This window comes from Stenella coeruleoalba, assembly GCF_951394435.1.
Source record: "Stenella coeruleoalba genome assembly, chromosome: 6".
Taxonomy (NCBI): domain Eukaryota; kingdom Metazoa; phylum Chordata; class Mammalia; order Artiodactyla; family Delphinidae; genus Stenella; species Stenella coeruleoalba.
In genome coordinates, this window is record NC_137151.1 from 66,283,607 (window position 1) to 66,309,762 (window position 26,156).

Genomic DNA, 26,156 nt, shown 5'->3' on the forward strand with positions numbered 1-26,156 from the left:
GAGGGGAACTTCCTCCACCTGATAAAGGGCATCTACAAAAGCCTTGAATGTGGCAAAACCAGTGAAGACTACTTAGATCCCAGTCCACATTGCATAACAACCGTTTTCCTTGCTGTAGGCTGGTCCAGCAGTAAATCCCAGGCAACACCATTCCCACAATTGTTAGTTCTGACAATCCAGAGGGCAGCAGCTGGTGAAAACATAAGTCCAACAAAAGTGAGCTCTGCGTCTTGTACTGTATGGCCCTGGCTTCGGGACCACACCCTGGCTGACTTACCATGATGACTGCATTGTGCAGGACCAGCATGGTGAAGAAGGTTGGTGGAGAAGCAGTTTGCTGACCAAGGATAGAGGTTCTGAGAACAAGGCCATGGGGTAGGAAGCTGGCATTTTGGCTGAGCCAGGAGCCTCCTGGGAGCCAGAGCCAGCAATCAGCCTCACACAGGAAAACAACAGGGACCTGGAGATGAGATTTCTGAATATCAGGAAGTAGTCGGCAGTTGAGTCAGAGCTGCAGACCCAGCTGGAATGGGAACCTTTAGCTATCGCACCAAGCAACAAAGCAGCAAGGAAGGGCTTACTAAGGAGACCAGGGAGAATTTGTGTTGTTTTTTTAATGAAGGGACTCAGAAATAAAAAGCTTTGCTTAATTGATGTTACAGCCTGCCAGAGATTCCAAACAGCAGAGTCATAAAGAGAAATGTCTCATGAAGGTTATTCTCTTGTGCAGATGGGTGCACTGGAATCTGTAGTCAGGACCTTGTGCTTTGGAACTTATTTCTGTCAACCCAGCTTCCTATACTTTCTTCTTAATGACCTGGAACTTCTTTTCCAAACTCTTCCATGAGAAGTTTGGACTCTCAGTCAGTTCAGGCAGAAAAAAAAATGAAAATTTCAACGTTGAGGCAAAGTTGGAAGTATAATTTGGGGGTTCTCATATTCAGCACACACTCAGCGATGGATATGCGATATCTTTTTCCTCCTGGCCCTACCAGAACTGCTAATGGATGCATCAGTTTAATTGCCCAAAGAATGTATCAGTTAAAGCGAAGCTTACTTGTAGCTCTGAAGTTGAGCTCCTCTGATTCTCAAGATACTCTAAGCAAAGAGAAGTGTAGAACGTTGCAAAGGAAGAAAAGTGATGTGGGCAAGTCTCCAAAACAAGCCAGCTCTCCCCAGAAGGAAAAACCACCGGAGCTCTCAGTGGCCAGCAGAAGAACATACAAGTCCTTACTTGAGAATCACAGCCTTCAAGGTAATGTGGTGTGGGACCCTGGCCTGGGAGTCAGACGGCCTGGGTTCTGACCCACATTTGCCCGGTGGGGTAGTGACTATGGTGGGCTCTGAAGACAGGTAGTCTGGGTTCTAAGGCTAGATTTGATATTTTCTCACTGTGTGGCCTCGGGCAATTTAGTTCACCTCTCTGTTCCTCAGTTTCTTCATCTGTAAAAAGAAATGGTACCTATATTTACCTTAGAGAGTTGTGAGGATTAAAGGAACTACTGGTGCATGTGTAAAACATCTGGCAGCACATCTGCTCGTATCGAGTGCTATGTAAGTCTTTGCTGTTATTATACACTACCTGGGTCCTAGGGCAGTTACCTCTCTGGCTTCAGTTTTCTCAGTCGTAAAGCTAGAAAGCTGGGTTAGGCCATATTTCTCAAAATTTGGTTTGGAGACTTCTAGCATCAAAATAACCTAGGCTATCAGTTTAAATAATATCTCTTAAAGTGGGGCCTGAAAAGGGGCTTTTAAAAATGCTTTCAAAGTGATTCTTATACATAATGATTTAATCATAGCAGTAGAAGTATAATTAAATCGGCAATAGTTGACATAGAGCTGCTTTGGGAGGAAGTGAGAAGTTATGCCCTGCAAGGTAGCGGCACTGACACTGTGGCCAATGAGTGGAAAGCCAAGCCAGAGCCACACTCAGGCTGTGCTGGTCTCTGTTCCCCGTGGAGGGGGAATTATGGCTGGAGATGGATGAGCTGCTTCTTCACGAATGTCCAGACTGGCCATGTAATTAACCAATAAAAATCCCTTTCCCTTTTCTATGACTTAGGGGTGAGCCCTTGAATATTTGTGACAATAGGCATTTTAAAAAGTCACTTGTTGGAAATCAGAACTAATAGCTCCATTTTCTGTGCCCCTATTCACTTTATTTCTAGCCTATTGTAATTTGCATCCTACTGTATTACAGTGAGTACCTACACTGTGTGTATCCTCCGGAAGTAATGAACTTCCTAAATTCAGGGTGAGTGCCTTATTTATCTTGGTATTCCCTTCTCTCCTCCTGCCTTGCCCTAGCATTTAGCACAGTGATTTGCATGTGGTCGTCCTTTTATAAATATCTGTTGGATGAATCAGCAGAGGATCCAGTTTGAACTGAGTCCTGGGGTGGAGTTTACAAGTCCGTGGTCCCAGAGTGTCTACACTGTAACCATGAGACCCATGGACACAAAGGCAGTGGAAAAATGCTACCTTCATCACAAAGGCATTTGCAATATTAATACAGTGGAAGATATAAATCTTAATTAGTAGCAGAAAAAAGTAATGATGTATCGAGGTTTTCAAAATGTCAGCTGGTGGCTGGGCAATCAATTTATTTACAGCCACTAACCATTGCACTGTGATACTGAAACCAATACTGCTAATTAAAGGTGTAATGACAATCAGCCAGATCACTGTTAATTGATTCTTAATACTTCAGTTACTGCTTTTCATGCCAACTGAGTGTAATCAAAAGGGGTCAGAGAGTCCTACAAGGCTTGTCATTTTAGAAGCATTTGCAGGTATTAGCTTTTCAAAATCCAAAAATCCATGTGAAAGAGTACCTATATTTATATACACTTTACTGGCTCAATAAAGCTTTTGGAAAGTGAAATTAATTCTTGATGACAAATAGAAATATTTCATCAACAAGAGGGAAATTTTATTGCACCTTAGACTTTGGTTTCGTATTCTATTTCTTTATTCTCTGCTGGAAAATAACTCTAGGTATTTTTCTACCTTGAGAAAAAGTTTCAGTTGACCATATGGCTCCCCCTTTCTCTTCATCCTATTTTTCCCTTCCTGTCATTGATGAATTTGGGGGAAAAAGTGGTTTACAGCTCCTCTGTTCTTCACTCCTGCAATGTGTCTTTTGCCTCAGTTGCTTAGCATCTTTGAAAGCTACCTTTAGCCCCCACTAGCTAAGTCAAATGGCTTTTCCTGGTCCTCAGTCTTCTGGTGGCCTTTAAGACAACTGATCACTGTTTCTTTGAAACTCTGCTCTCCTTTCTTTGAAACTCTGAACCCCCACTAATCTTTCTACCAAGAATATTTTCCAGGAAGGGATTAACATAGCTTACAAGACATGCAGGGAATATGAGTGTGAGCTTAAGTGGGTAAGGAAAACCCTGGGGCAGAAGTAGTGGCCCCTTCCCAGATAAAGGCCAGTGGCCAACAGGTTAGAACACCCAGGCCAAAAGGCAATGGAAAATTCCAGTCCAATTCCAGGTCCATCTCAGTTAAGGGGGCAGGAGGGGAGTATGTCTCTGAGAGGATAGTGTGAAGATATGGGATTTTAAATGCAGAACAAGGCTGTGTTCGAACAAGTTCTCAGAAGTGAAAGAGAAACTCCGCCCAGTCTTGGAAATAGGATTGGTAGAAAGAAGAGAAAGCAGGCCATAGATGACTGTCTGGGGTACTGCACTGGGCTTTTCCTAGGACAGGTCCCTCCTGTGCCGCTGATTGGAGATCCCTCACTTGGGGTAGTGACTTGGAAAAACTCCGTTTCTCCTTTACTCTTGTACTATTACCACACTCAAAATACTTCTGATGCCAGATGTGTGAGTTTTCCACACCAAGCTATTCTGACACTAACTGCCTAGAGTTAGTGCAGACCCCAGAGTTAAAGGGCCCAGCCCCACAGGACTGCCCCCCAGCCTCAATTCAGATGCCAATCACAAGTAGTAGATCCCCAGGTTACCCACAATTTCTGTCTGACTTGGCCGTGAATCAGAGATTCCATGACTTCCTCCTTGGATTAGATCACTTGCTAGAACAGCTCACAGAACCTAGGGAAACACTTACTTATGTTTACTGGTTTATTGGATAATAAAGGATGCATGACCCAAGCAAGACCAATCAGAATCCTCCCTAGGACCTTTCTTTGGAACTGTTAGTCTACTGTAGGGGCTATAAGTTATACACCATGGGTGGCTGGTGGCCATCTGGTTTTCCATGTAGAGAGATCCTGTTAGAAAGATGGAGAGAACTCTGATTAAATCCTTTGAGTGATGCCTGAAATCCATCAGTCCCTTGATGTTTCTGGAATGTGAGCCAAGAAACATTTTTATGTTTTAAAAAAAGCTAGTTTGAAAAAAGCTAGTTGAGGTTATGTTTCTGTCATTTATAATTGGCATCTTAATACACTGCCCATTTTACACATGAGGACACTGAGAGCAGAGAGGTGAAGTGATTGCAGGAGTCTTTTTTTTTTTGCGGTACGCGGGGCCCTCACTGCTGTGGCCTCTTCCATTGCGGAGCACAGGCTCTGGACGCTCAGGCTCAGCGGCCATGGCTCACGGGCCCAGCCGCTCTGCGGCATGTGGGATCCTCCCGGACCGGGGCACGAACCCGTGTCCCCTGTATTGGCAGGTGGACTCTCAACCACTGGGCCATCAGGGAAGCCCCTGTATTTTATTTTTACAAGAGATAAATAAACTGACACCAAGCATTGTAAGTGGATGACCACAACAAAAGCAACGATGATTGCAATTACCAAACACGAAACACCCTCAGACTATGTCATAATATTGACATTCAGTCCAGTAATCCTCCACTGTAACAGCTCCTTTACTTTGCAATGAAAATTGATTTGTATATTTTTTGCCTCTAAGTCCTTGTGGGATTTTTTTTTAATTCAAACAGAAAGTCACAAAAATTATAATCATCCTCATCAGTTCACTCCGTCCCATGTAATTAATTTATTTTTTCATCTTGATCTTTTGTTAGCACTTTCATGAATTCATCAGTTTTCCATTAGAGTTCTGAAAATGCTTATTCATTCAGTTCAGCAGTATAGTCAGTTACTAGAAACCTGTACTTGTCAGAGTCTTTTCCATGAATTCCTTGAAGACGAACCCCTTTTATAGGAACATTTTTGCGAAAGCATCAGAGTACACCCAGTGTACAGGATTTTTAATGTGCCACCAATTATGTGCTCTCTTTTGGGTTATGCTAAGAGTATAAAATGCACGATGCTGCTCATTTTTCTCTAATCTGTTCCTATAAAATGGTAGCTCCTGGCTCTAAGCATCTGGCCTGCTAACTGCATAGTAAATAATAGTAAACATGGTGCAAGTCTTAATGAACTACTTGAATAAGATCATTTCTGTATAATCAAGATACTACTGTTGTTGCTGATCACATCAGCCATCGTGGACAGGCGCCTGGGCCCCACCGTGGCCCAATTAAATGAGAATTGCTGAGGGTAAAGCCAGGTCTTGTGTTTTTAAAAGCTCAGTGTGCAGCCAGGGTTGAGAACCACCTGGCTTGTCACCTGGGGGTGGCGGGGGACAGTGCGGTAGGCCTATGTGACTTGAAAAGAGCCACAGTGGTGATTCTCATATCTCTACTCTTGCTCAGATAGTTGGGAAAAGTGATTTGAGAGTTGAAGGGGTAGTTGCTACTTGATGGCAGGATCAAAGATGGTAAAACAGTTTGGGTGCTGTTTAGTTCCAGCTCCTTTTTTTGCCCAGCTCACCATTCATTCCTTCATTTATTTACCAGAATTTTACTGAGTGCCTCTCATGTGCCAGACACTATATTAAGCAATGAGATTACAAAGGGAACGAGACAGACAAGGTAGATATCAAACAAAAACAAAGCGTCAGCAACTCCATCTTGGACTATGGGGAATGTGATTTATCCAGAAAAGGAATACTACTCAGCAAAGCACACCAACCAACCAACCAATCAACCAACCAACGAACCACAAAAGAACTACCGATGAGTGTGAAAACATGGGTCAATATTAAAAAAATATGCTGAATGAAAGAAGCCTAACACAGAAAAGTAAATACTGTATGATTCCACTTCTATGAAATTTTGGAACTGGCAAAACTAACCTATGATGATAGAAAGCTGATCAGTTGTTGCTTAAGAAAGGAGTGTGGATTGACTGGAAATGGGTACAAGGGAACATTCTGGGGTGGTGGAAATGTTTTGTCTCTTGATGTGTACTTGACAAAATTAGACTGAATAGTGCATGTAAGATCTGAGCATTTCACTTTAAGTAAGTTGTACTTCAGCTAAAAAATAACAATATTAAAGGAGAAATTTTATAAAAATAATATGTTTCTGTCCCTTTCCCCCTTAGCTTGAGAGAGCCTTGAAGGTAGACAACAGAGTCTTGCTCATTTTTCATTCTCTTTTCATTTTAGTATCTACCACAGTATAAAGATAAAATAAATGTTTATTGGATGAATAAAGAATAACAGTATCCTATACTCATGTAGTGGTTTCACATTTAAAATCTTAGTTAATCCCTGTAGTAATCCTGTGAGTTTATAAATAAGGCCCAGAGAGGTAATGTGAACCAGTTGAGGTCACACAGCAGGGAGTGGTATAGGCAGGACTTGGACATGGGTCTCCTGATAATCACAGTCATCTAACTCCAAAACTAATGCTTTATCCATGACATCCCAATTGATGACATTGGAATAGTTATTGCATTTTTTTCTTTGGTCAGTTTTGTCAACTCAACATATATTGTGCATATATGACTTCTAAATTTTAAAAGTATAATAAAAATTATTTAGAAACTTGGCATTTTTAAATGCCCTCTAATATGAACTCCTCCATAATGTATCATTTTCTACAGATTTAAAACATGATTTGGTGACTCCTGGCTATAGGCATCTTTCCTAGGAGGTAACTGAGAATTGGAGATAAAGAGAAATCCTTTCCATTGTCTTAAATCAGGTTGACATTTAAGCTACTGAGTAGAGCAGGTTTTCAAGCAGCCCTGCTGGTATTTAACAGTGTTGGCTAACAGAGAAAGCCCACAATCGACTGTTCATCCTTAACTTTCTGGGCCAGAGAAATCCTCTCTGCACTGAAATTAATAGTAATTAACCTCATGTCAGTAGAAAACAAATCAGCATGTAACTGGCTTTAATGCCGCTGTGCCCTTTCAATGTATAGGCGAGAAGAATTGACTCACATTTATTCAACACCCACTGTGGATTGGGAGCTAGATGCTTTATGTTTGTTTTCTCTTTAATCCTTATAACAACAAAATGAAGTAGGTACTGTGGTCCCATTTTACAAGTGAAAAAAAACTGAGGCTCAGAGGGTTTGAATATATTGGCCAAGGCCCTATAGCTAGTAAGTGGCCAAAGCCAGGATTCAAACAATCGTCTCCTTCACTCTCAAAATGTGTTTCATTCATTATTTCTAGGCTGCCTTCCCAGGGCACTGCTCGCTGCTAAATGCCAGCCACAGTTTTAGAACAGGTGGTAGCCAGAATAATGCGCCACGCCATGCCCCTGCCCCGATGTGCATGTCCTAATCCCCAGAACCTGTGACTATGTTACCTTGCATGGCCAAAGGGACTTTGCAGACTGATTAAATTAGGGATCTTGAGATAGGAATATTACCTGGATTATCTGTGGGCCTGACGTAAATACAAAAATCCTTATAAGAGAAAGAGGGGGCAGGCCAGTCAGGGGTCATAGTCTGAGAGAGATTTGAAGATGCTATGCTGCTGGCTTTGAAGATGGAGAAGAGACCACAAGCCAAAGGTTGCAGGTGGCCTCTAGAAGCTGGAAAAGACAAAGAAACAGATCCTCTGCTACCATAGAACCTTCAGAAGGAACGTAGCCCTGCCATCACGTCAAATTTAGCCCAATAATACCTATATTTAGACTTCTGACCTCCAGAACTGTAAGGTTATGTTATTTTAAGCTACTAGGTTTGTGTTAATTTACAGCAGCGATAGGAAACTAGTACAGAAAGGCAGAACAGTTAAGCAATACATACCTTATCTTCTTTTGACACTTTAAAGGAGTAAATTTAATTCTCTTTTGAAAGCTCATATCTTGATTAAGAATTCTTATGGCTGATACCAAATTAAAATATGCTTGTATTATAAGAGTCTTAGTACTATAGGAGAAATCCAACACTGTTAAGAGTTTTCTATAGAAATGGCAATAACAAACAAGGTAGGCTGCATAAAAATTCATGGAGTGCTGAAATAATGTGGTAATATATTACTTTCTCTACTATTGTGGACATTTTGTGACTTGCCATCTTAAGTCACAGTATTTATTACGTTTATTCATCATTCATTTAACAGTGATCAGGTACATGCTATGCAGGTATATGTGTAGGGATGCAGGTAAGTAGATAGATAGACAGACATGCAGAAATTCTGTAGTGCCCTGAGTTCTGACAGGCAGAATTTCATTTCCAGTATTAGTTCACTTATCTTTAAATTAGGTGGATGCATAAATGTTTAAAAGTTTATCAGATATCTGATTACAAGAGAATATAAATAATTCAATATAGAAAATGACCCCTTTAGAGTTGATAGAAGTGGCAAGTAATATAAATTTAATATAATATAAATGAGGAACTTCAGTTTTATACTAAATTGCTTTGCTGATTAATCTTTTTTTTCAAAAAAAGAATTGGAACTCCTGTCAAGGAATGAACATGCTGACATCTATTAGATCTTATAAAAGTTTGATTTATTTCTTTTCTATCAGAGTTCATTTTGAAAGTTAGGAGAATGTCTTGATGTTATGAGAAATAATTCGTGCACTGTAACAATCCAGTTGGAATTCACAGCCCCCCATCGAATTGCAAGACCGCTCACTCATCATGAGACTTGGTTAGCTGGGAACTGAGGGTTGGTCCTACCGGAGGAGCTTTTTAGGGCCTAGGTTAGTGGAAAATTTAATTTATATCTGACTTTTCCTAAGAGTGCTATTCTAAGAGTCCAGTAATCGAGACAACTCTCTGAGCCTCTTTTTTCCTATTAAATGAGGACATGTTTTCTGAATTCTCTTCAATTGCTAAAATGGTATCTGATCCCAAATGAGTGAACCACTGTTCTGCTGGGATTTCTTCTCCCTTCAGAATAGTTTTAATAAAATTATGAATTATCAATTAACACCATACTCACTCAGTCTAGTTGATATATTGATGGAGCATCTGCAATATTGAAGGACTTTGCTACATGCGGTTGAGGAATATGAATAAATGTAAGAAACAGAACCCATCTAGGGCTTTTGTGTGAATTACAAAATGCTGTACAACTTGGTAAGTGACGGTGCCTTTGTGATCGTTAGAAAGTTTCCCTTTTCTCTGGGTAGATGAAGCCCCATGCCAGGGCACATGTGTTGAGGAGCAGAGCCTGAGCTAGATTTTGGCTCCCACTTGTCTCCTGGGCTGGCTGACTTTGGGCAGTGTACAACTTCCCCAATCATACTCAGCAGTCATGGTAAGAACAGTTCCCACTTTGTAATCTGGTTGGGGAAATAGCACATCTACTATGTATTCAGTTCTTACAAGTTACTTCTAATGGGTATATGTTGCTGATTTGGTTCAGATCAAATTAGAGGAACTACGATATTTTCATTCTTAATGACTTTTGTGAGGAAACCACCATGTGGCTATTTGCAAACTGTTTTGTCAAGTTTGTTTTTAAATATTCAAAGTGCTTATGAATTTCACGTCTTACATACAAAAGGGAGGTTGCTAAATCAGATATATTCATTTAGCAGACATATTTTGAGAACTATTGCCAGGCACTGGGAGATCAGCGGTTGATGGTAAACAAGACAGCCACAGTTCCTGCCCACGTGGAGAAATACTCTGTGGGGGGGAAGCAGTAAAATCTCCAGAGAAAGAGTCTTATTCTTTGCTAATATCAGGGACTTACTGAGCAGGAGGCGCTGAGGCAGTGAGGTAGATGGTTGCCAAGGCAACCTTTCCCGACTGAAAAAAAATAACAGGTGTCGGGCTGTGCGTGTGCAGACGTGCATATCATCATAGTTAGCCTTTCCACTGTGACTTTGAAAGAAGGGAGCTGAAGGTTTCCCAGTGAAGAGCCTGGATAGGCAGCTAGACACTGTCAGAGGTACTTAGGAGAATTAAGAAGGCTAATTAATGGGTCTTCCTGAGACGGCATAAGCAGGTAGTCAAGACTTCAGAAGCCAAAGCATCTCTGAAGTCACAGAGGAGGTAGATTTGAGAGCTCCCCTGGAGCTGTGTGCATGCTTGAAATCTAGAGGGTTCTGACACCTAAGTAAGAAACAGGAAAGTCTACGGTTGCCTTTTACTTAGAAGAACCAGTGATTGAAAACAACCCATTCAGTGTGAGAAATAATTCTTAATATATTTAAATGTTTCTATTTATTTTGATCATTCTCTAGTCTGTGCCATGTCTTTCCCCCCAAAGCTCTGCATAAACCTTAGAAATATATTCAACTCCTTTGATCCAGCAGTTCTACATCCAGGACTTAAGCCTAAAATCACAGGTATGTATACAAGGATTCGCTCAAGAATTTGAAGATCTTGTTGTAATAGTTCTTAAATGTGGGGAAATTGGAAACAACAGAATGTTCACAGGAGATTGGTTATATACGTTTTGGTGGAGCCACGCAGTGGAAAGAGAAGTGGTCAGTAACATGTAGACTGGCGGTTCTCACATGAGAGGCACGTGATGTTCTCCCGCATCTGAACAGCATTTATCCACCAGCAAGTCTTAATTTGAGGGTGGGATTGGTTGGGATGTAGCTTGGGAAAAAATCGTGATTGGAAAAGAACCTTCTCAGGTGATTCTGATACTCTGATAGTGGGCATAGTCCCTTTTAAGAATCACAATTATAGTTAAATGATGTAGAACCCTACTAGTGTAATATTTTTTTAAAAAAAATCAAATGCCGAACAGTAGATAGTCAACTGTTGTAAACGCACACATGCATTTTAAAAAATGTCTGAAGGAAGGATACTAAAACATTGATAATGTTGGGGGCAAGATTATGGCTGATTTTATTTTCACTTATGTCCTTTCCTGTATTTTCCAATATCTTGCCTACAAACATGTACTACTTTATAACCAGAGAAAAGGAAATAACACATTCTTAAATTTAAAAAGGATGCAAAAGATAAAGTAGGAGTCAGTCTTTTCAAAAGAGTATTAATTTGGACACACACAAAAGCAATAAAACAGTAAGCCCCTGAATTGCTCATAGATTCATGCAGTCTCTCAGCTCTCCATAGTTTAGGAAAGCCCAGCTTTTTGGCTTATGGTAGACAGTACTTAAGCATCATAGCCCCCTTATGGCAGCTACTGAAATTTCAGGACCAGTGCCTAAGAAAGTCCTCTAGAATGTGATGACAAACATCTTAGCTCTCTTTCAAATCAACTTTATATCTGACTGAATTTCTGGAGTCAAATAGTTGTCCAAGGCCCTCCGGAACATTCTATGGTGACACAGGTACAAATTCTGTAAGCTGGCGTATGTGTTACCTAATCTCTTTGGAGAGCTGATTTACTTCTCTTTTTTTTCTCTTAGTACTTTGAAGGACAACTTTCCTAGGGGACTGGACTTTTCCGTTTGTGGGTAGGATTTAAAGTCGAAGGGTAATGAACTGTAGAAGATCACCAGAGCAGGAGGCTGAATGCTTGTGTTTGAGACCTGGTCCCATCATTTGATTCCTTGTCCCTTGCCAGCAAAGCGAAGACAGGAGTGCCAGCCCTTCTTGCCTTTCAGAACTCCTGTAAGAACTGAGTGAGATAACATTTGCAAAAGTGTCCTGAAAGCTATAGAATGTTATACCTGCATAGGGTATTAATCCTTTTAATGACAAGCTAGCCTGGATTTTTAAAAACCTAAGACTTAAGGGGGCTATTGATTGTACAACTGCTGGGGCCAGTCCCTATGAAGGGCACAAACTCTTCTGCCTCGTGGAGTCATTTTCTCCTTAGGCAAAACCAGGGATGGCAGGAACAGGGTGCGTGCCCACCTACCTCTCAGCCTTGACCTATGTGACCCTCTCCTTGCTTCTTAAACGCTGGCCATAGAACAAATCTTTCAGTTCCTGGAATGTGTGGTTCCCCTGGGCACTCTCTTCTCTGGGTCTTTTTGTTCTGCCTGGAACGCTCCCATCTTCCCCATCCCTTTAGCTCCCCTCCTGACCTGATCTCCCTGAATAGTGTGGTCCCTGGTCAGCAGCAGCCACATCACCTGGGGCCTTGTTAGAAGTGCACATCCTGGGGCTCTTCCTCGCAACTAATGTCTGAAACTTTGGGTTTGGGACCCAGCAATTCGTGTTTTACAAGCCCTCCAGGGGATTCTGATGCCCCCTAAAATTTGAGACCACTGCCCAGCAGCGACGATTCTCAACGATGCAGCACATTAGACTCCTCTGGGACGTTTGAAAACTGCTGATGCTCTAAACCACACTCTAGACCAATTAACTCAGAATCTCTAGGGGTGGGATCCAGGAATTAGTATTTTTAGATCTCCCTAGGTGATTCCAATGTGCAGTCAAGTTGGAGAAGCACTGCCTGGGCTGAATTAGCTCTGTCTTGGGTTCCCACAGCACCTTTTCTGTGACACTCCTGAGCACAAGGGGTCTGCTTTACATCACCAGGACCCGTCACACCACGGCACACTGAGTGCTGATAGACTGGATCCAACCATGCTTGGATTAGAGGGCGTGTTAGAAGGATTAATTTAAAAATACGAATACCAAAGGATTTCAACATGGTGTTATCCAAAATATGATGGGGGCAGTAGAATGGCAACATCATAGTAAATTCTATAGCATTCAGGATGAAGGAAGATGTAAGAAACAGAGAACCCATCTAGTGCTTTTGTGTGAATTACAAAATGCTGTACAACTTGGTAAATGATGGTGCCTTTGTGATCATTAGAAAATGTTTCCCTTTTCTCTGGGTAGATGAAGCCCCATGTATTCATAGACAGGAGGATAAAAGTGTAGGAACAGCCCCCTGGGAACATGACCCACATCAACACCACAGTCCTCAGTCTGCCTCTTTCTTCAGCCGTTCTTTCTCTCATGTCCTTACACACACAAGTGAGCTCTGTGTACCGTGTGTGTGTGTGTGTGTGTGTGTGTGTGTGTGTGTGTGTGTGTGTGTGTGTGTGTGGTAAAACAGGTGAACTCCAGACCCCCAAATTAAAAAAATCTCAAATTGAACACATTGTTTGCCCTGTGTTTCAATGGCTGCTCCATTCAGGACAGACTTAATATCCAGAGAGCCTATCTCCTTTTACCATTAAGATCTATCTTTTTAAAAAAGTACCAGCTGATGACTTTGGTTAGATTCTCATTTGACTTAGAACGTCATTTGGAATTGAGGGGTAAAACCCATGAAATGAAAATGTGGATATTAAAATAGAGCAGAAAATGGGTTATTTTGGTCCTGCCAAAAATGCAACTATTTAGAGTAAAACATAATAGCATATTCTTTGGAAAAATTATCCAGGGGAAGAAATCCCAAAGTTAGCTCTTTTTTTCCTTCCTTGGCAATTCTTCAGCCACCAAATGCAGTGCCTGGCACTCCATAAATGCATGGGGGAGACTAAAATGTTAACCGGCAGTAATTCATTTCAAAATGTTATAAAATGCTTTGCTAGTTTTGAAATGTTTCTGCTGTATAAAAAAATTAAAAACTAAAGCCCTTCTTTTTGATGTCCTTACCTTCTGAAGGTGTTTTCACTTGAGATGTGTGTGTGCAGTTGTGCAAACATGTGGGCACATAGGCTTATGAATGAAAATGTTGAAATTTTTTGCTGTTTCCATCTATTTTGAAAAATAAATCTTATGCATAAATTTCTTACATATCCTAATGGCCTTTATTATGTAAAGAAATCACATTCATTCTTCATTCACTTATTCATTCATCCAGTTGGTCACATCTTTCAACATTATAGCTACATACCAGGCGCTATGTTAAGCCTGGGATATATAATGGTGGCCTAGGCAGGAACAGTCCCTGTCGCAGCGTTGCAGACCGTATAGTGATGTCAGCACCTGCAAAAGTCATCTATGACATTCTTTTGCTTCTGGGTTCTTGAGTCATTGCTGACATGATGTGTGTGTATCTTATTCCTGATACCATATTATTACATCATTGTTATCTTGATACCGTTATCTGTATATATGGCCGTGCCACGCAGCATGTGGAATCTTAGTTCCCAGAAGGGATCAAACCCGTGCCCCCTGCATTGGAAGCACTTAACCACTGGACCACCAGGGAAGTCCCCCCATTATATTATTTTTGATACTATTTTTTTCTCCCACTCTTAGATGAACTTTCTAAGCAAGCTACCTTCCAGCCTTATCGGTACCTCCAAAACAAATGGCCATCAAAATCCCAGAATCAAATCTGTTGATAATTATAGTAACACAAATCTCCCCAGATGTCTCCTTGGAGAGAACACATGATACACTACATAATTTGTGGATTTAAAATGCTCATGGTGCTTTAATAGCTAGCTCCATGAAAGCTAGCAGCTCAAGCACATTTAAAATGAATAGATTCTGTCTAGTTTGCCTATTGTTATTTTGAAGACTGTTAACAGAAGAGAAATTATGCAAATGGCTGTCAGGTTGCTGCTACTGCGCTCACACGGGGAATGAGCTGTAACTCCTTTCTCAGATGAAAACACTCAACTGGAGGCGATCAGGCTCTCAGCCATTTGCAGGAGCATGTCCCTTCCTTCAGACGGTCCATTTTGAGCTAACAAGTACTGTCAGGGCTGCGGTAGGGGGTAGGAGGATGGGAAGGAAGGCAGGATAAGTTCCTGGGGTGCTGTCGTCTGGAGGGGCCCAGGGAAAATCCCTGGTAAAGATGTTTTAGCTGGTCTTCCTTCGCTGGTGCCTGGGCAGGCTGTCAGTGACCTTTGAAACTGTATGTTGCTGGCCTTCCTGTTCTGCTCTTTCCTGTGAAAACTGCCAGGAATCTCTCTCAAAGAAAATTTCCAATTTCGCCCCACTATTTAAGAACCTGGTGTGGCTCCCTATCACCTCTGGATTCAAATTTTAGCCCTCCAGGCTGCCGGAAAACTGCTGTCAACTGATTTCTGTATACTGACTCATCTCCTGATTATGCCTGTGACCCTTCTACTGGAATCTGTTCTTTTTTGTATCCTGTTCATTCATCCATCCATCCATCCAGTTAGTCATTCAGCGAATAGATGGGATGATCAATCAGTTCAGTCCAGCTATGTTATGATTCTACAAGCTATAATATGAGAATTCTCTAAACTACACTCCTACATCTGCATCCTCTGAGAGCTGTTTCTTGGCCCTGTATTTCCTTCCTGCCTCATCTACATGAATCCTGTTCACTTTTTCCTTCAAAACTGTACCTACATTTATCTGCTGCGGGAAGCATTCCCCCTGGGGTCTTCGTCCTGGGTTGAAGAGACTCTTCCTCACAATTTATGGATCTAGGTAATCCAAGGTTATTTGCTCTTGCTGCCTGCCGCTTTGCAGTCTTCAGCTATATCACAAGGGCCTGCGTGTCACCTGGGCTGGCCAGAAAAGAAGCTGGCTGCAGGCAGGTAGGCAGGCCCTGCCTTCCTGTTCCCAGCTCCCCCTCTCTCCTCTTAGCCCAGAGCATGCTGCTGAATGCTGTTCAGCAGTCACTTTTCTTTCTTCAGGAATTCAGAAACTCATGGCATTTCCCCCAGGTGCAACTGCAGCTCAGAAAAGTGAACCTGCCTGCAGGCCTTGACTGAGCCCTTGACTCAGGAAAAGATGATTAGCTTGATTATGCAATGTCTGGAATGAAGGGGCATTGCAGCCTGAAGTTGCAGGAATACAACAGTGGAAATATTACAGGATGTGCACTTGGAGCCTGGGAGGATGGTTTTGATTCTGCTGCTTATGCTGGTAGGAGACACTAAATAGATCAGGTTCACTACCAATTAGCATCACGTTAATCTTGGCTAATAGTGAAGCACCCCCAAGGATTTGGTAGATTTATCAGCCGCTCCCACAATAGCCCTGTGAGGCTACACCACTTGGAACCTGGGTTGGAAGAAAGTCCTCTGGTGACGATGTGTTGTACATTCTGGTCCATGCTTTCCTCAAAGACGCCATTTCCTGGGCCTGAAGTGTTCGGCTGTTGTTTGGAAGAATGACAATCCAATCTCAGATAAGCCGGATTCAGAAAATAGGTCATCAATGTGAGTTGCAGTTATTTTCCTTCCAGCTTTCTTCTGTGCTTGCTTTCAATTGCTTTTCTGCAAAGGGCAGGCGCAGCTGCCCTGGCTGGTGGGCAGGAGAGGGGGGTGACAGTTACTCTGGCCTCAGACCCTTGTCAGGCACCACCCAGATTCCTCGGTCCTCAAGACTAGCATCTGCCTTTTTTCTGGGCTGTTAAATTCCCATTAAAGGAGTGCAGAAATACCCTCCTTGAGTATTGATTTTTCTCTCTCTCTCTCTCTCTCTCACACACACACACATACACACACACACAGGATAGTTCATAGCCACTTGATTTGCCACCTGCAGTTTATAATAGAATGGACCTGTGGGATTATAAACCACTTTATTTCTGCACAGAATTTCACAGCTTGAGGCCAAATTGAAGGGCATTAGTCATCAGTAACTTGCAGTTGTTTTTAATGTATTTCACTCAGGTTTAAGGCATCTAAAGCTAAGATAAATTTCCCCATACATTGGTGAGGAAGTGAAAAATCTGAGCATTTAGTTAATCATTTGTCATGGCTGTGGGTGTGTATTGTTCCTTAGTGCCTGCAACATCGTGACTGCTTTGTGATTTGGGAACGACGATTTGAACGATAGTAGATAAATTCAATTATGCCATGATTCTTTTTTTCTCCGAGTATTTGTATAGGTTTAAGGTTTAAAATTCATAGAACGCTAGGGAAGGGAACTTAGAGAAAAACCTAGAGATCACTGGTCTCGCCCAGGAAGCTCTGTCAAACATCCATTCCTGGTCTCTCCCCTGGAGATCGGGTGTCAGAAGCTCTGGGTTTGAGCAAGTTCAGTGAGCGGTGCCTGGGGCAGACTTCGGAAAACAGTGATTAGTTCAACCATCTCATTTTGCAGAAGAGGAAACTGAGGCACAAAGAGGTGAAGAGACTTAAGGCACTTGGCAGGATTCCAAAAATACGAGCTTGCCTCTCCAGACCAGGGCTCCTGGTTTCCGGTTGAGTGCACTTTCCACCACCCAAGAGAAGAAAGGCCTTTTTCCTCCTGCTCTAGAATTCACCTGGCTCCGCTGCTCAGCAGCCACTGCGCAGCAGCAGCCCCGCCTGGCGCGGGAGAGGGGAGAACTTCCGGTTAGGACCTGGCTTCTTCCTGCTTCCTCGCTTTGGTCGTCGCCGGGGATTCCCTTGGGCCATTCCCCGTGCCGTCGCCCAACAGGGTCACCTTCTGCCCAACCCGAGGTCTCAGGTAAGACTCAACGGTTGAAAAGCAAATGAACCAATTTTTCACTTTCTTTTCTGCTGCTCGGGGCTCTGTACGAGGTCCCCCGGGGCCGCTCAGGGGTCCCCACAAAAGGCAGCGGTGATCTTCCTTCTCGCACCCATTCCAACCCCGACCTCCGTTCCTCTGAGTGTGACTCTTCCCTGGACCCCAGCCCATCCGGCACACTACCTCTCACCCCTTGGGATCCGCAATAAACCGGGTGGTTCCAGAAGCTTCCTCTGAGGACGAGACGTGTGAGCATAGCCGTGAGTGATGGGAAGGAGGTTGCCGCGTTGCCCCGCGGGAGTGGAGTAGGGGCTGTTTCCCATCAGCTGCCGCCTCTGGCGGGGTGAGCTCCGCTTGCCGAGGGGACAGCGGGACAGCGAGATGGTGGTGACGACGCGCCAGTAATGAGAGTTGGAGGTGAAAGAGGGAAAACGCCCTAGGCGATGAAGGGCCTTGTGGGCTGTGGCAAGAGGTGGGATCCTGTTCTAAACGCAGTAGCATTTGGTGTAACTTTAAAAACAGATTTTGCTTGTAGCTAAGTGAGGAACAGACTATTGGGGACGGGGAGCAACAACAGAAGCCCGAGACAGGAAGGGAGGCCGTGACTGTGGTCCAGGTGGGGACCCGGGTGGCTTGGACCCCTGGAGGGGGTGGCAGGGCTGCATGTAGTGCCGTGATGGAGGGGCCTGGCAGAGGTGGTGAGGGGTCCTTTTTCTAAGATGCCCGAAAGGCTCCTCGGGGGCTTGTGGTGGCCCTGGTGGTGGTGGTGACAGGTATCTGGATTCAGGAATGTATTTTTAGAGTAGAGCTGACCAGACTTATTGATTGTTCATAAAAAGTGCTTATTAACTAGTTATATTTTGAAGTAATTTAGACCTTGTTAGAATAAGAAATCTTGTAAATTTGTAAGATTTCCTTCCCATCCACATATAGCCCTTGATGATGAAATGAGATGGTTTTCTGTTTTGTTCTCTGATATAGCTTGGTGACTACCTTGGTCTGTTCAGGCTGCTATAACAGCACACCATAGACTAGGTGGCTTAAAAACAGAAATTTATTTCTTACAGTTTCTGGAGTCTGGGAAGTCCAAAATTAGGGCACCAGCATTGTTGGGTTCTGTTGAGAGCCCACTTCTTGGTTTGCAGACTGACACCTTGTTGCTGTGTCTTCACGTGGCAGGGAGAGAGTGATCATCTCTCTTTGTCTCTTCTTATAAGGGCACTAAGCCTATTCCTGAAGGCTCCATGACCTAATCACCTCTCAAAGGCCCCACCTCCAAATACCATCACATTGGGGATTAGGGCTTCAGCATTTGAATTGGGGGGGACACAAACATTTAGTCCATAGCAGTGACTTTTTGTCTCGGAGCAAAAGATTTCACCATAGAAAAATGGCATTATTTCTCTAAGTAAAAGCAAGCATTTTACAGAACATGTTCTGTTTATTAATGCTTTGTTTTTTCACTCATAATTTTTGTAAAGTATGTTCACTTTCACAAATTAGAGTCCCCTCCTTTCATCCATCTTTACCTAGAAATGTATTTTTAGGCAGCTAATTGAGACTTTTTCATCTACAGGAGCTATTTTGCAAATGTTAGAGGCCTGAGTGACAATGGCTTTATTACGAGCCCATGAAACTATGACTTTTGTCTGATTTTTTCTGTAATCCTTTAAAAAAAAAAGTTTGGCTCATACCCATTATCTTTCCCTGCCACCCTGTGAGCACAGGGTCCCTGCAGCTCAGAGCCCTTCTCCAGGCAGAGTGACCGTGTGCTGGGCCCAGCTGCCCCCCAAGATGCAGTTCTGTGGACAGGGCTGACCACGCCACCTGGAGGCCATTTAGGAACAATTGCTTTTAGCTCCCAGATGGGGTGGTTCAAGTCCTGGCCATACTCTTACCTGGAGACTCCTTTTTGAAGACAAAATTCTAGACCTTTCCTTAACCCTTCTCCTCCTTTTCCGCTCAGGGGCATTTAGCCCCAGTATTAACCCCACTTCTCAAAACTCTGCTCTCTGTTCTCTCCCTACCTCCCCGTCGGCCCCTCCTGTGGCTCCTCTTCCGTGCCCTGCACCCACACTCAGTGGACAGATTGTGTGAGATTCTGCCCTTGCCCCCTCTCCCCCACACCCACCTCTGCCTTGGGAACCACAGCAGGGTCACAGGTAAACATGCCTCTCTACAGATTGTTCTGCAGTCAGTTCTCCAGCGCAGCCTCTTTCCTGAGGCTTCTTGTCGCTTCCAGTTCCACCTTCTTGTCGCTTATCCTTCAACTCGGCAGGTCCCCAAAAGGACTTGGAGTCTTTCCCCAGAACCGCGCCTTCTCCAGGGCTCTCCATTTTGGTTGACTGTCTCTTAGCTCTCCAGCCTCAAAACTTTAGCTGTTTTTTAATTCTTCTGTTTCTTTTCATTCTACAGCCTATGTTTTACCCCAAATTTGTTGATTCTGCTACTATTAATCTTCTCCCAGATAGCCCTCTCTCTCTTCCTGAGACTTCTGCCTTAGTACAAACCCTCATAATTATAACCCAAATCCACAGTAGCCTTCTGGTTCATCTTCCTAATTAGAGTCACCTCCTTTCATCCATCTTTGCATGCTCCTACCAGGTGCATCTTCCTAAATGGACCATTAGGTTACTATTAGGTTTGGAAACGTCCATAGCTTCCCACTGGCTAATAATAATAATAATTTATTGAGAGCTTGCTGTGAACCAGGAATAGATCTAGGAAGTTTACATGTATTTGCATGTTTATCTTAATCCATAGAACAAGCCCATAGAGAAGGTATTCTTATTATCCATATTCTACAGAAGAAGGAACTGAGGCACAGAGAGGTTAAGTGACTTGCCTTTAGAATAAGGTTTACACAACTAGTGGGGTTTTCAAGGCCTCCAGGATTTAGATCCAGCTCTACCATTCAACATTTTGCCAGTGTTTAGTATCTGTTCTATGTTGGTGACTTAATAGAGCTCATATCCTGTGGAGTGAAACAATAGTAAGTAAACGGATATATAAATAGTATCTGTAATAGTGCTGTAGAGGAAATAAACAGGATTATATGAGAGAGAATAATAAGGAAAACTACATGGGGTGGTTTTAACTCATGTCTACTGGTGTTTCTCAAAGTGGAGGTGGAGGTGGAGTTGAGTGAGAAATAACTGCTTTAGAATTACTTGAGGGTTCTTGCTAAAAATACAGATTTCTCCACCCATCAACTCAGAAATGCTGGGAGTGGGCCCAGAATCTTCATTATAAATATGTTGTGGGTCTCCTGAAATTCTCCCAACCTTTGTTCCCATCCTGAGTCCTCCATTTTCTAGTCTCTCCCTCTGCTCCCTCTGCCCGGCGTGCCTTCTGCCCATCTCCGTGTCTCTAGCTCCAGCTTCCACTTTAAGGCCAAGTCAAAGCCACCCCTGGATCCTCTGGGCTGGATAGACTGTTTCCCTCCTTATGGGACATTTGTCACTTTCTATTTTGCAGTGTAGTTACTTGTATTCAAGTATTCCAGTAACTATAAGTAATTATATAACTCTATTCAAGTAAATATATTATATAGTGTATCATGTGTAGTGTATGCTTATTGCTGTCTAGGGACTTGTGTTCAAGTCATATCCTTTCACATACTGAACAGTATGCCCCCTTAGGTCAGGGCTGAAGTTGATTTATTTTAGAGTCTCTCATTGACTTGCTCAGAGTAGGTGTCAATATGCATTTTGTGGAATATCTGGCTAAGCTTAAGCATAGCTCTCTTTGGACTTTGTCCTACCACTTGACCGTGTTCTAAATGTTCTGATCATAGCACGCCTACCTTGTACTAAGACTGGAAAACCAGTTCTGTACTCAGCTTCACCTCCCAAAGTGAGGGAAACACTGAGGAGTGATGAGTGAGAATGTAGCAATTTCCAGCCAGCTACTGTGGGTGCGTCCTGACAGTTTGTTTTAGAAAGGGTCCCAGTACAGTATAGTTGATGACAGTTCCCTATGACCTATGTATTCAACAAACATCTTAGATAGAGTGGAAAGAGGCTTCCCAAGCACTTGGCTCTGGAAAAAAAAAAAGTCCATTGTGATCACACCTGCTAGAATTGAGGAAGACACTGTTGCTTCTTTGTTCTTGCCAATAACTTTGGCTGTTCTTAAGGGACCACCAAGTGACATCTCCTTCAGTCCACCTGCCATGCAGCCACCAGAGTAACTTGTTAGAACATAAGTCAGATCATGTCCTGCCTGCTCAAATCCCACCAACAGCTTTCTATCTGTCTAAGTAAAAGCCAGGTCCTTACCTTACAAGGCTGATGAAGACCTACATGATCTTCTTTCCCCACCCCATATCTCTCTGACCCCAACTCCTACTTTTCTGCCTTGCTTATTCCACTGAAGCTGCCCTGGCTTCTTGCTATTCCCTGGGTAAGCCAGGTGAACTCCTGCCTCAGGGCCTTTTCACTTCCTATACCCTCTATCTGAAATGGCTCCCACCCCCACCGCCTGGCTAAGAGTTTTACTCTTTCACCTCTTTCCTCTCATTTCTCAAATGCGTCCTGCTCAATGATAATTCTCTGGCCATGCATTTTAGGATTGCAGTTCCCCTACCTACCACCACTCTTTCTATTCACCTTCCCTACTTAATTGTCTCCTAGCAGTTGATCACTACCCATCATCTATTTATTATATTTATTTATTTTATTGATTCTCTCTCTCCCCCTGCTAGAATGTAAGCTTCACTAAGGCATGGTTTTAGCCTTTTTTTGATCATTGCTGTATCCTCAGCACCTAGAACAGTGCCCAACACTTAGTAGATGCTCATCAAATATTAGTTGAATCAATGAGTCATAGTGGGGTAAACAAAAAGATTTAAATCCTGGCTCCCAGCTTAACTTACTTAACCTTTCAATGACTCAGTTTTCCTATCTGTAAAGTGGAAATAGTAATAGTTACTGTCTCATGGAGTTATGGCACCTGATATTGTGTCCAGCATCTAGTATTTACTCAGAAAATGTTCTCTATGGTAGAAGAGGTTTTACTGGTTACTAAAAGGGTATGTAGTGGTGATATTCTACTCTTTTCTCACGAGTGGATTTTTCCAAGATGTGATAATAAACAGTGTGTTTTGTGCTTTCTGTTGGCTGGGACTACCACACAACTCTGAAAGGTGCGTACTCATTATTTCTGTTTAATGGACGAGGAAGCAGAGGCATAGAAGGTTAAGCAATTCTCCCCTTGCCAACAAAGCTAGTAAATGTAAAAGCTGAGATTTGAACCCAGGGCTGGAGGCCACAGTCTTCACCTTATTTTTCACTGCTTCTCAGCGTGTGTGTGAGTGAAGCTGTTGGAAAAAAGAAGAAAAAGAGTGGCTGTCAGTTGCTTTATTTCCTCCACAGCAGCATGAGGCGTTGAAAGATAGATGGTGCTGGGTGTTCTTCTCACCTCCTCAATGGAAGTAATTCTTTCGCTCCAGTCAAATCTTGTCAGGGTCCAGCAGTTCCCTCTCCAGTGCCCATAGCTCACTCTGCAGCACCTTCAATTAATCCTTCTCACCTGGAAGCAGGGCCGGGGGCTGTCTGTGGTTGTCACAGTGGAAGGGGGGCTGGCACAGAGTGAGCCAGGGCGCAGGATCCTGATATTTGCAGGACAGCCCTGCACAGTAAACGGCTTTCTTGTTGAAAATGCCCAACCTGCCTCCATTAATTTTTTTTTCTTGAATGTCTTTTCCGCAATCCCCACTAATTCAAGGCATATACTTTCTTCAAGGGTCAGCTTAAGTTTTTGCTTTGTGACTCCAAGATTTAGCCCTTTCTGTTTAACTGCACTCATCCTCTTCTTTGGTTTCATAAATATTTGTTGAGTGACAGCTGATGCAAGTGCAGAGGGGACTCATACGAATTAGACAGTCCCTGTCTATAAGGTGCCCAGGGCCTGTTTGGGTGTTGAGGTTTATCCACAGAGCAACACCACAGGACAGCTCCTCATATATGAGCACCATAGAGTTTCAGAGGAGGAGGTGCTGCCTATTTGTGGAGGGGTTAGGGAACATGAGCTGGCTCTTGAAGGGCTGGCAGGATTCTTGATGAATGGATATGGTGGAATGAGCACTCCTGGGGGTAGAAATCGCCTGGACAAAATGACAGAGGTGTGGACGTCCAAGGATGGTTCAGGAAATGGCAAGGGGTTAGGTTGAAGTTCATTATAAGCTTGACACAAGGAAATGAAAGGAGTTTTGACACAGGAATGGAAGCTGCATTTAGGTTGCTTAAATATTTGAAGAATTTGGTCTTTATTTAATTTAGCAATAGGGAGCCATCAGAGGTTATTTGTTTAAGCGAAATTGTGGCATGAGTGAATTGATGGCTTTGGATGTTGTATCTAGTTGTGAGGTCCATTAGGAGTTGTAATAGAAGGAGACTAGAGGGAGGGAGACAAGAAAGCTTTTGTAGCCATCCCCTGTGAGATGCATAGAGGTGGCAGCAGCGGGGGTGAAAATGGAGGCACAGGAATGAGCAAAGAATGGACATGGCTTAGTGGCTGACTAATGTGAGAGTGAGGCAGTAGCTTGGGCTACCAGGAAAACGATGGGACCCCTGATGGACATTGCGCATTGAGTAGTGGCTTTGAGGAACCACAGGTGGTTGTCTTAGTTTTATACGTGCTGTGTCTGAGGATTAGGGGGTGCATGTAAGTGGAGATGTGTGGCCAGCAGTTAGTAATCCTGGACTGGGGCCAGAGGAATCGAACGAAATAGGGCTGGAAAGATGGCGCCACGTGCCAAGGCATGATGGTTAAAACCTTCAGTGTAGATGAGCCATTTGGGAGACAAGTGGAGGACTGAAGGCAGGACTTCAGTTTAAATGTCCACATTAATGAGAGAATGGAGAGGCAGAATTGGAACCAGGAAAGTAAGATGTAAAGGAAACAAAGGGAGGGGAGTGTTTTAGAAAGGTAAAGGCAGTGAGCAATGGCTGATGCCCTGGAGGGTGAGGATGAGGATTAAGTGTCTTGAATTTCATGACTGATAGAAGCCTTTGAAATAGCAATTCCGTAAGGAGATTAGGTCAGCCTTGTGAAACAAACAAACAAACAAAGCCATTCATCTTTATGTGAGTGTATATGAGTGTGTGTGTGTGTTTGTATCTGCAATGATATTTACAATTAAGAGTGGTTATGTTTGGATGGTGGAATTTTATGAGTATTAATATTTTTATTCTTTTATTTGTATTTTCTTTAGTGTTTTATGAAACTAGAACTGTTTTTTTTTGTTGTTCTTTTTTTTTGCGGTACACGGGCCTCTCACTGCTGTGGCCTCTCCTGCTGCGGAGCACAGCCTCTGGACGCGCAGGCTCAGCGGCCGTGGCTCACGGGCCCAGCCGCTCCGTGGCATGTGGGATCTTCCTGGACCGGGGCACGAACCCATGTCCCCTGCATCGGCAGGCGGACTCTCAACCACTGCACCACCAGGGAAGCCCTAGAACTGTTTTTAAAATTGAGAAGACCTCATTGCTTTTTAAAATTCTGATTTTTAATCCTATGTTAAATAAACATTTACTGAGCACTTATTATACATTGGGTATTTGCCGATGAGGCAGAGAAAATTATTAAGGCATGGCCTCCTCTAGGAGTCACTGGTGGAGAAGACCAACATGTGCACAATAAATGTCAGGCAATGTGATAACTCCTAGAAAAGAGTACATAATACAGTGAGACCATTAAGAAAGGGCACCTCTACTGGGAAAAGTAGGAAAGGCCTTCCAGAAGAGATGACATCTGTGCTGTCCTTGAGTGGGTTCTATCTAAACATGTGCAGATAGGTTGTTTGTGAAGAAGTCAATTCCTACAAATGGGCCTAGTCTCTTTCTTACCAGCCTTGGCCGTTATATCATGTACTTGCTTATATGTTAGTTTGGAATTATTCTCTAATTTGTTCATGCTTATGTACTACGTGTTTTCTTATTTTGTGTATCTCTGCATATTTATTTAATATTTGTACTAATTTCCTCTGAAATTAGTACAAATACAAATTTGTACTAAATTTATACTAAATTTGTACTAAATTAGTACAAATTTTCCTCACTGTTCGCTCTTCTGATTTCTTTTTAAAAGCTGTTCTCTAGCTTTGAAAGCATTGTTCTATGATTTGTGATTCGTATAGAACATATTATAACATATAGACAAAATATTCTGAGTAACATACTCAAAAATGGATATCTTCATCATGAATATTCTTACAAGTGTAAAATGTTGCTGGACAAGTTTCTATTTAAATCATACTCGCTAGGCATGAATGACCGCAGGAGTTCATGGGGTAGGAGCTTCAGATTGCTTTATTTTCAGCAACGTAAGGCTGCACCTCCACTATGGAATAACACAGGGTATTCAGCAGTGGTAACAGGCCTGGCTTCTTTGGGGTTGTTAGGAACTAAAGCTAGCCTGTGAGGGACTCAGATTGGCTCTTGAGAAGGGGGTCTTCTTAGAAGAATGCAATAGGAAATTTCATGGATATTTAAGGACAGACATCAAAGCTCAGCCGGCCTCAGAGGGCCTGGATACAGGATTCATAGAGAACCCACTCACCAGTCCTCTGTCAAGCATGGTCCTTTGGTTTTTTACTTCTCTGCTTTCCTGTTCTTCTCAAGATGGGCTTCTACAGCCTCACATGGTTTTTGCTTTTACATGATTTCAGCATGCAT

The 26,156-nt window shown here is 42.9% G+C and overlaps 1 protein-coding gene across 12 annotated transcripts in view; it reads left to right on the forward strand.

Moving 5' to 3' along the window:
• MYO3B (myosin IIIB) overlaps nucleotides 1-26,156 on the forward strand; it is a 506,873-nt gene that overhangs the window by 46,008 nt on the left and 434,709 nt on the right. For 2 of the 12 annotated variants that reach the window (XM_079925182.1, XM_079925171.1), the window contains exon 3: nucleotides 17,113-17,460. The exons of 9 other annotated variants lie outside the window; for them this stretch is intronic. Coding sequence is in view for 1 of the 3 variants with exons in the window: in XM_079925181.1 (XP_079781307.1) it covers nucleotides 2,235-2,254 (20 nt within the window). In the remaining 2 variants the exon portion in view is untranslated. Of the gene's footprint in view, nucleotides 1-2,200; nucleotides 2,255-17,112; nucleotides 17,461-26,156 lie in introns of all 12 variants that reach the window. One more of the 12 variants, XM_079925181.1, reaches the window with a different exon arrangement.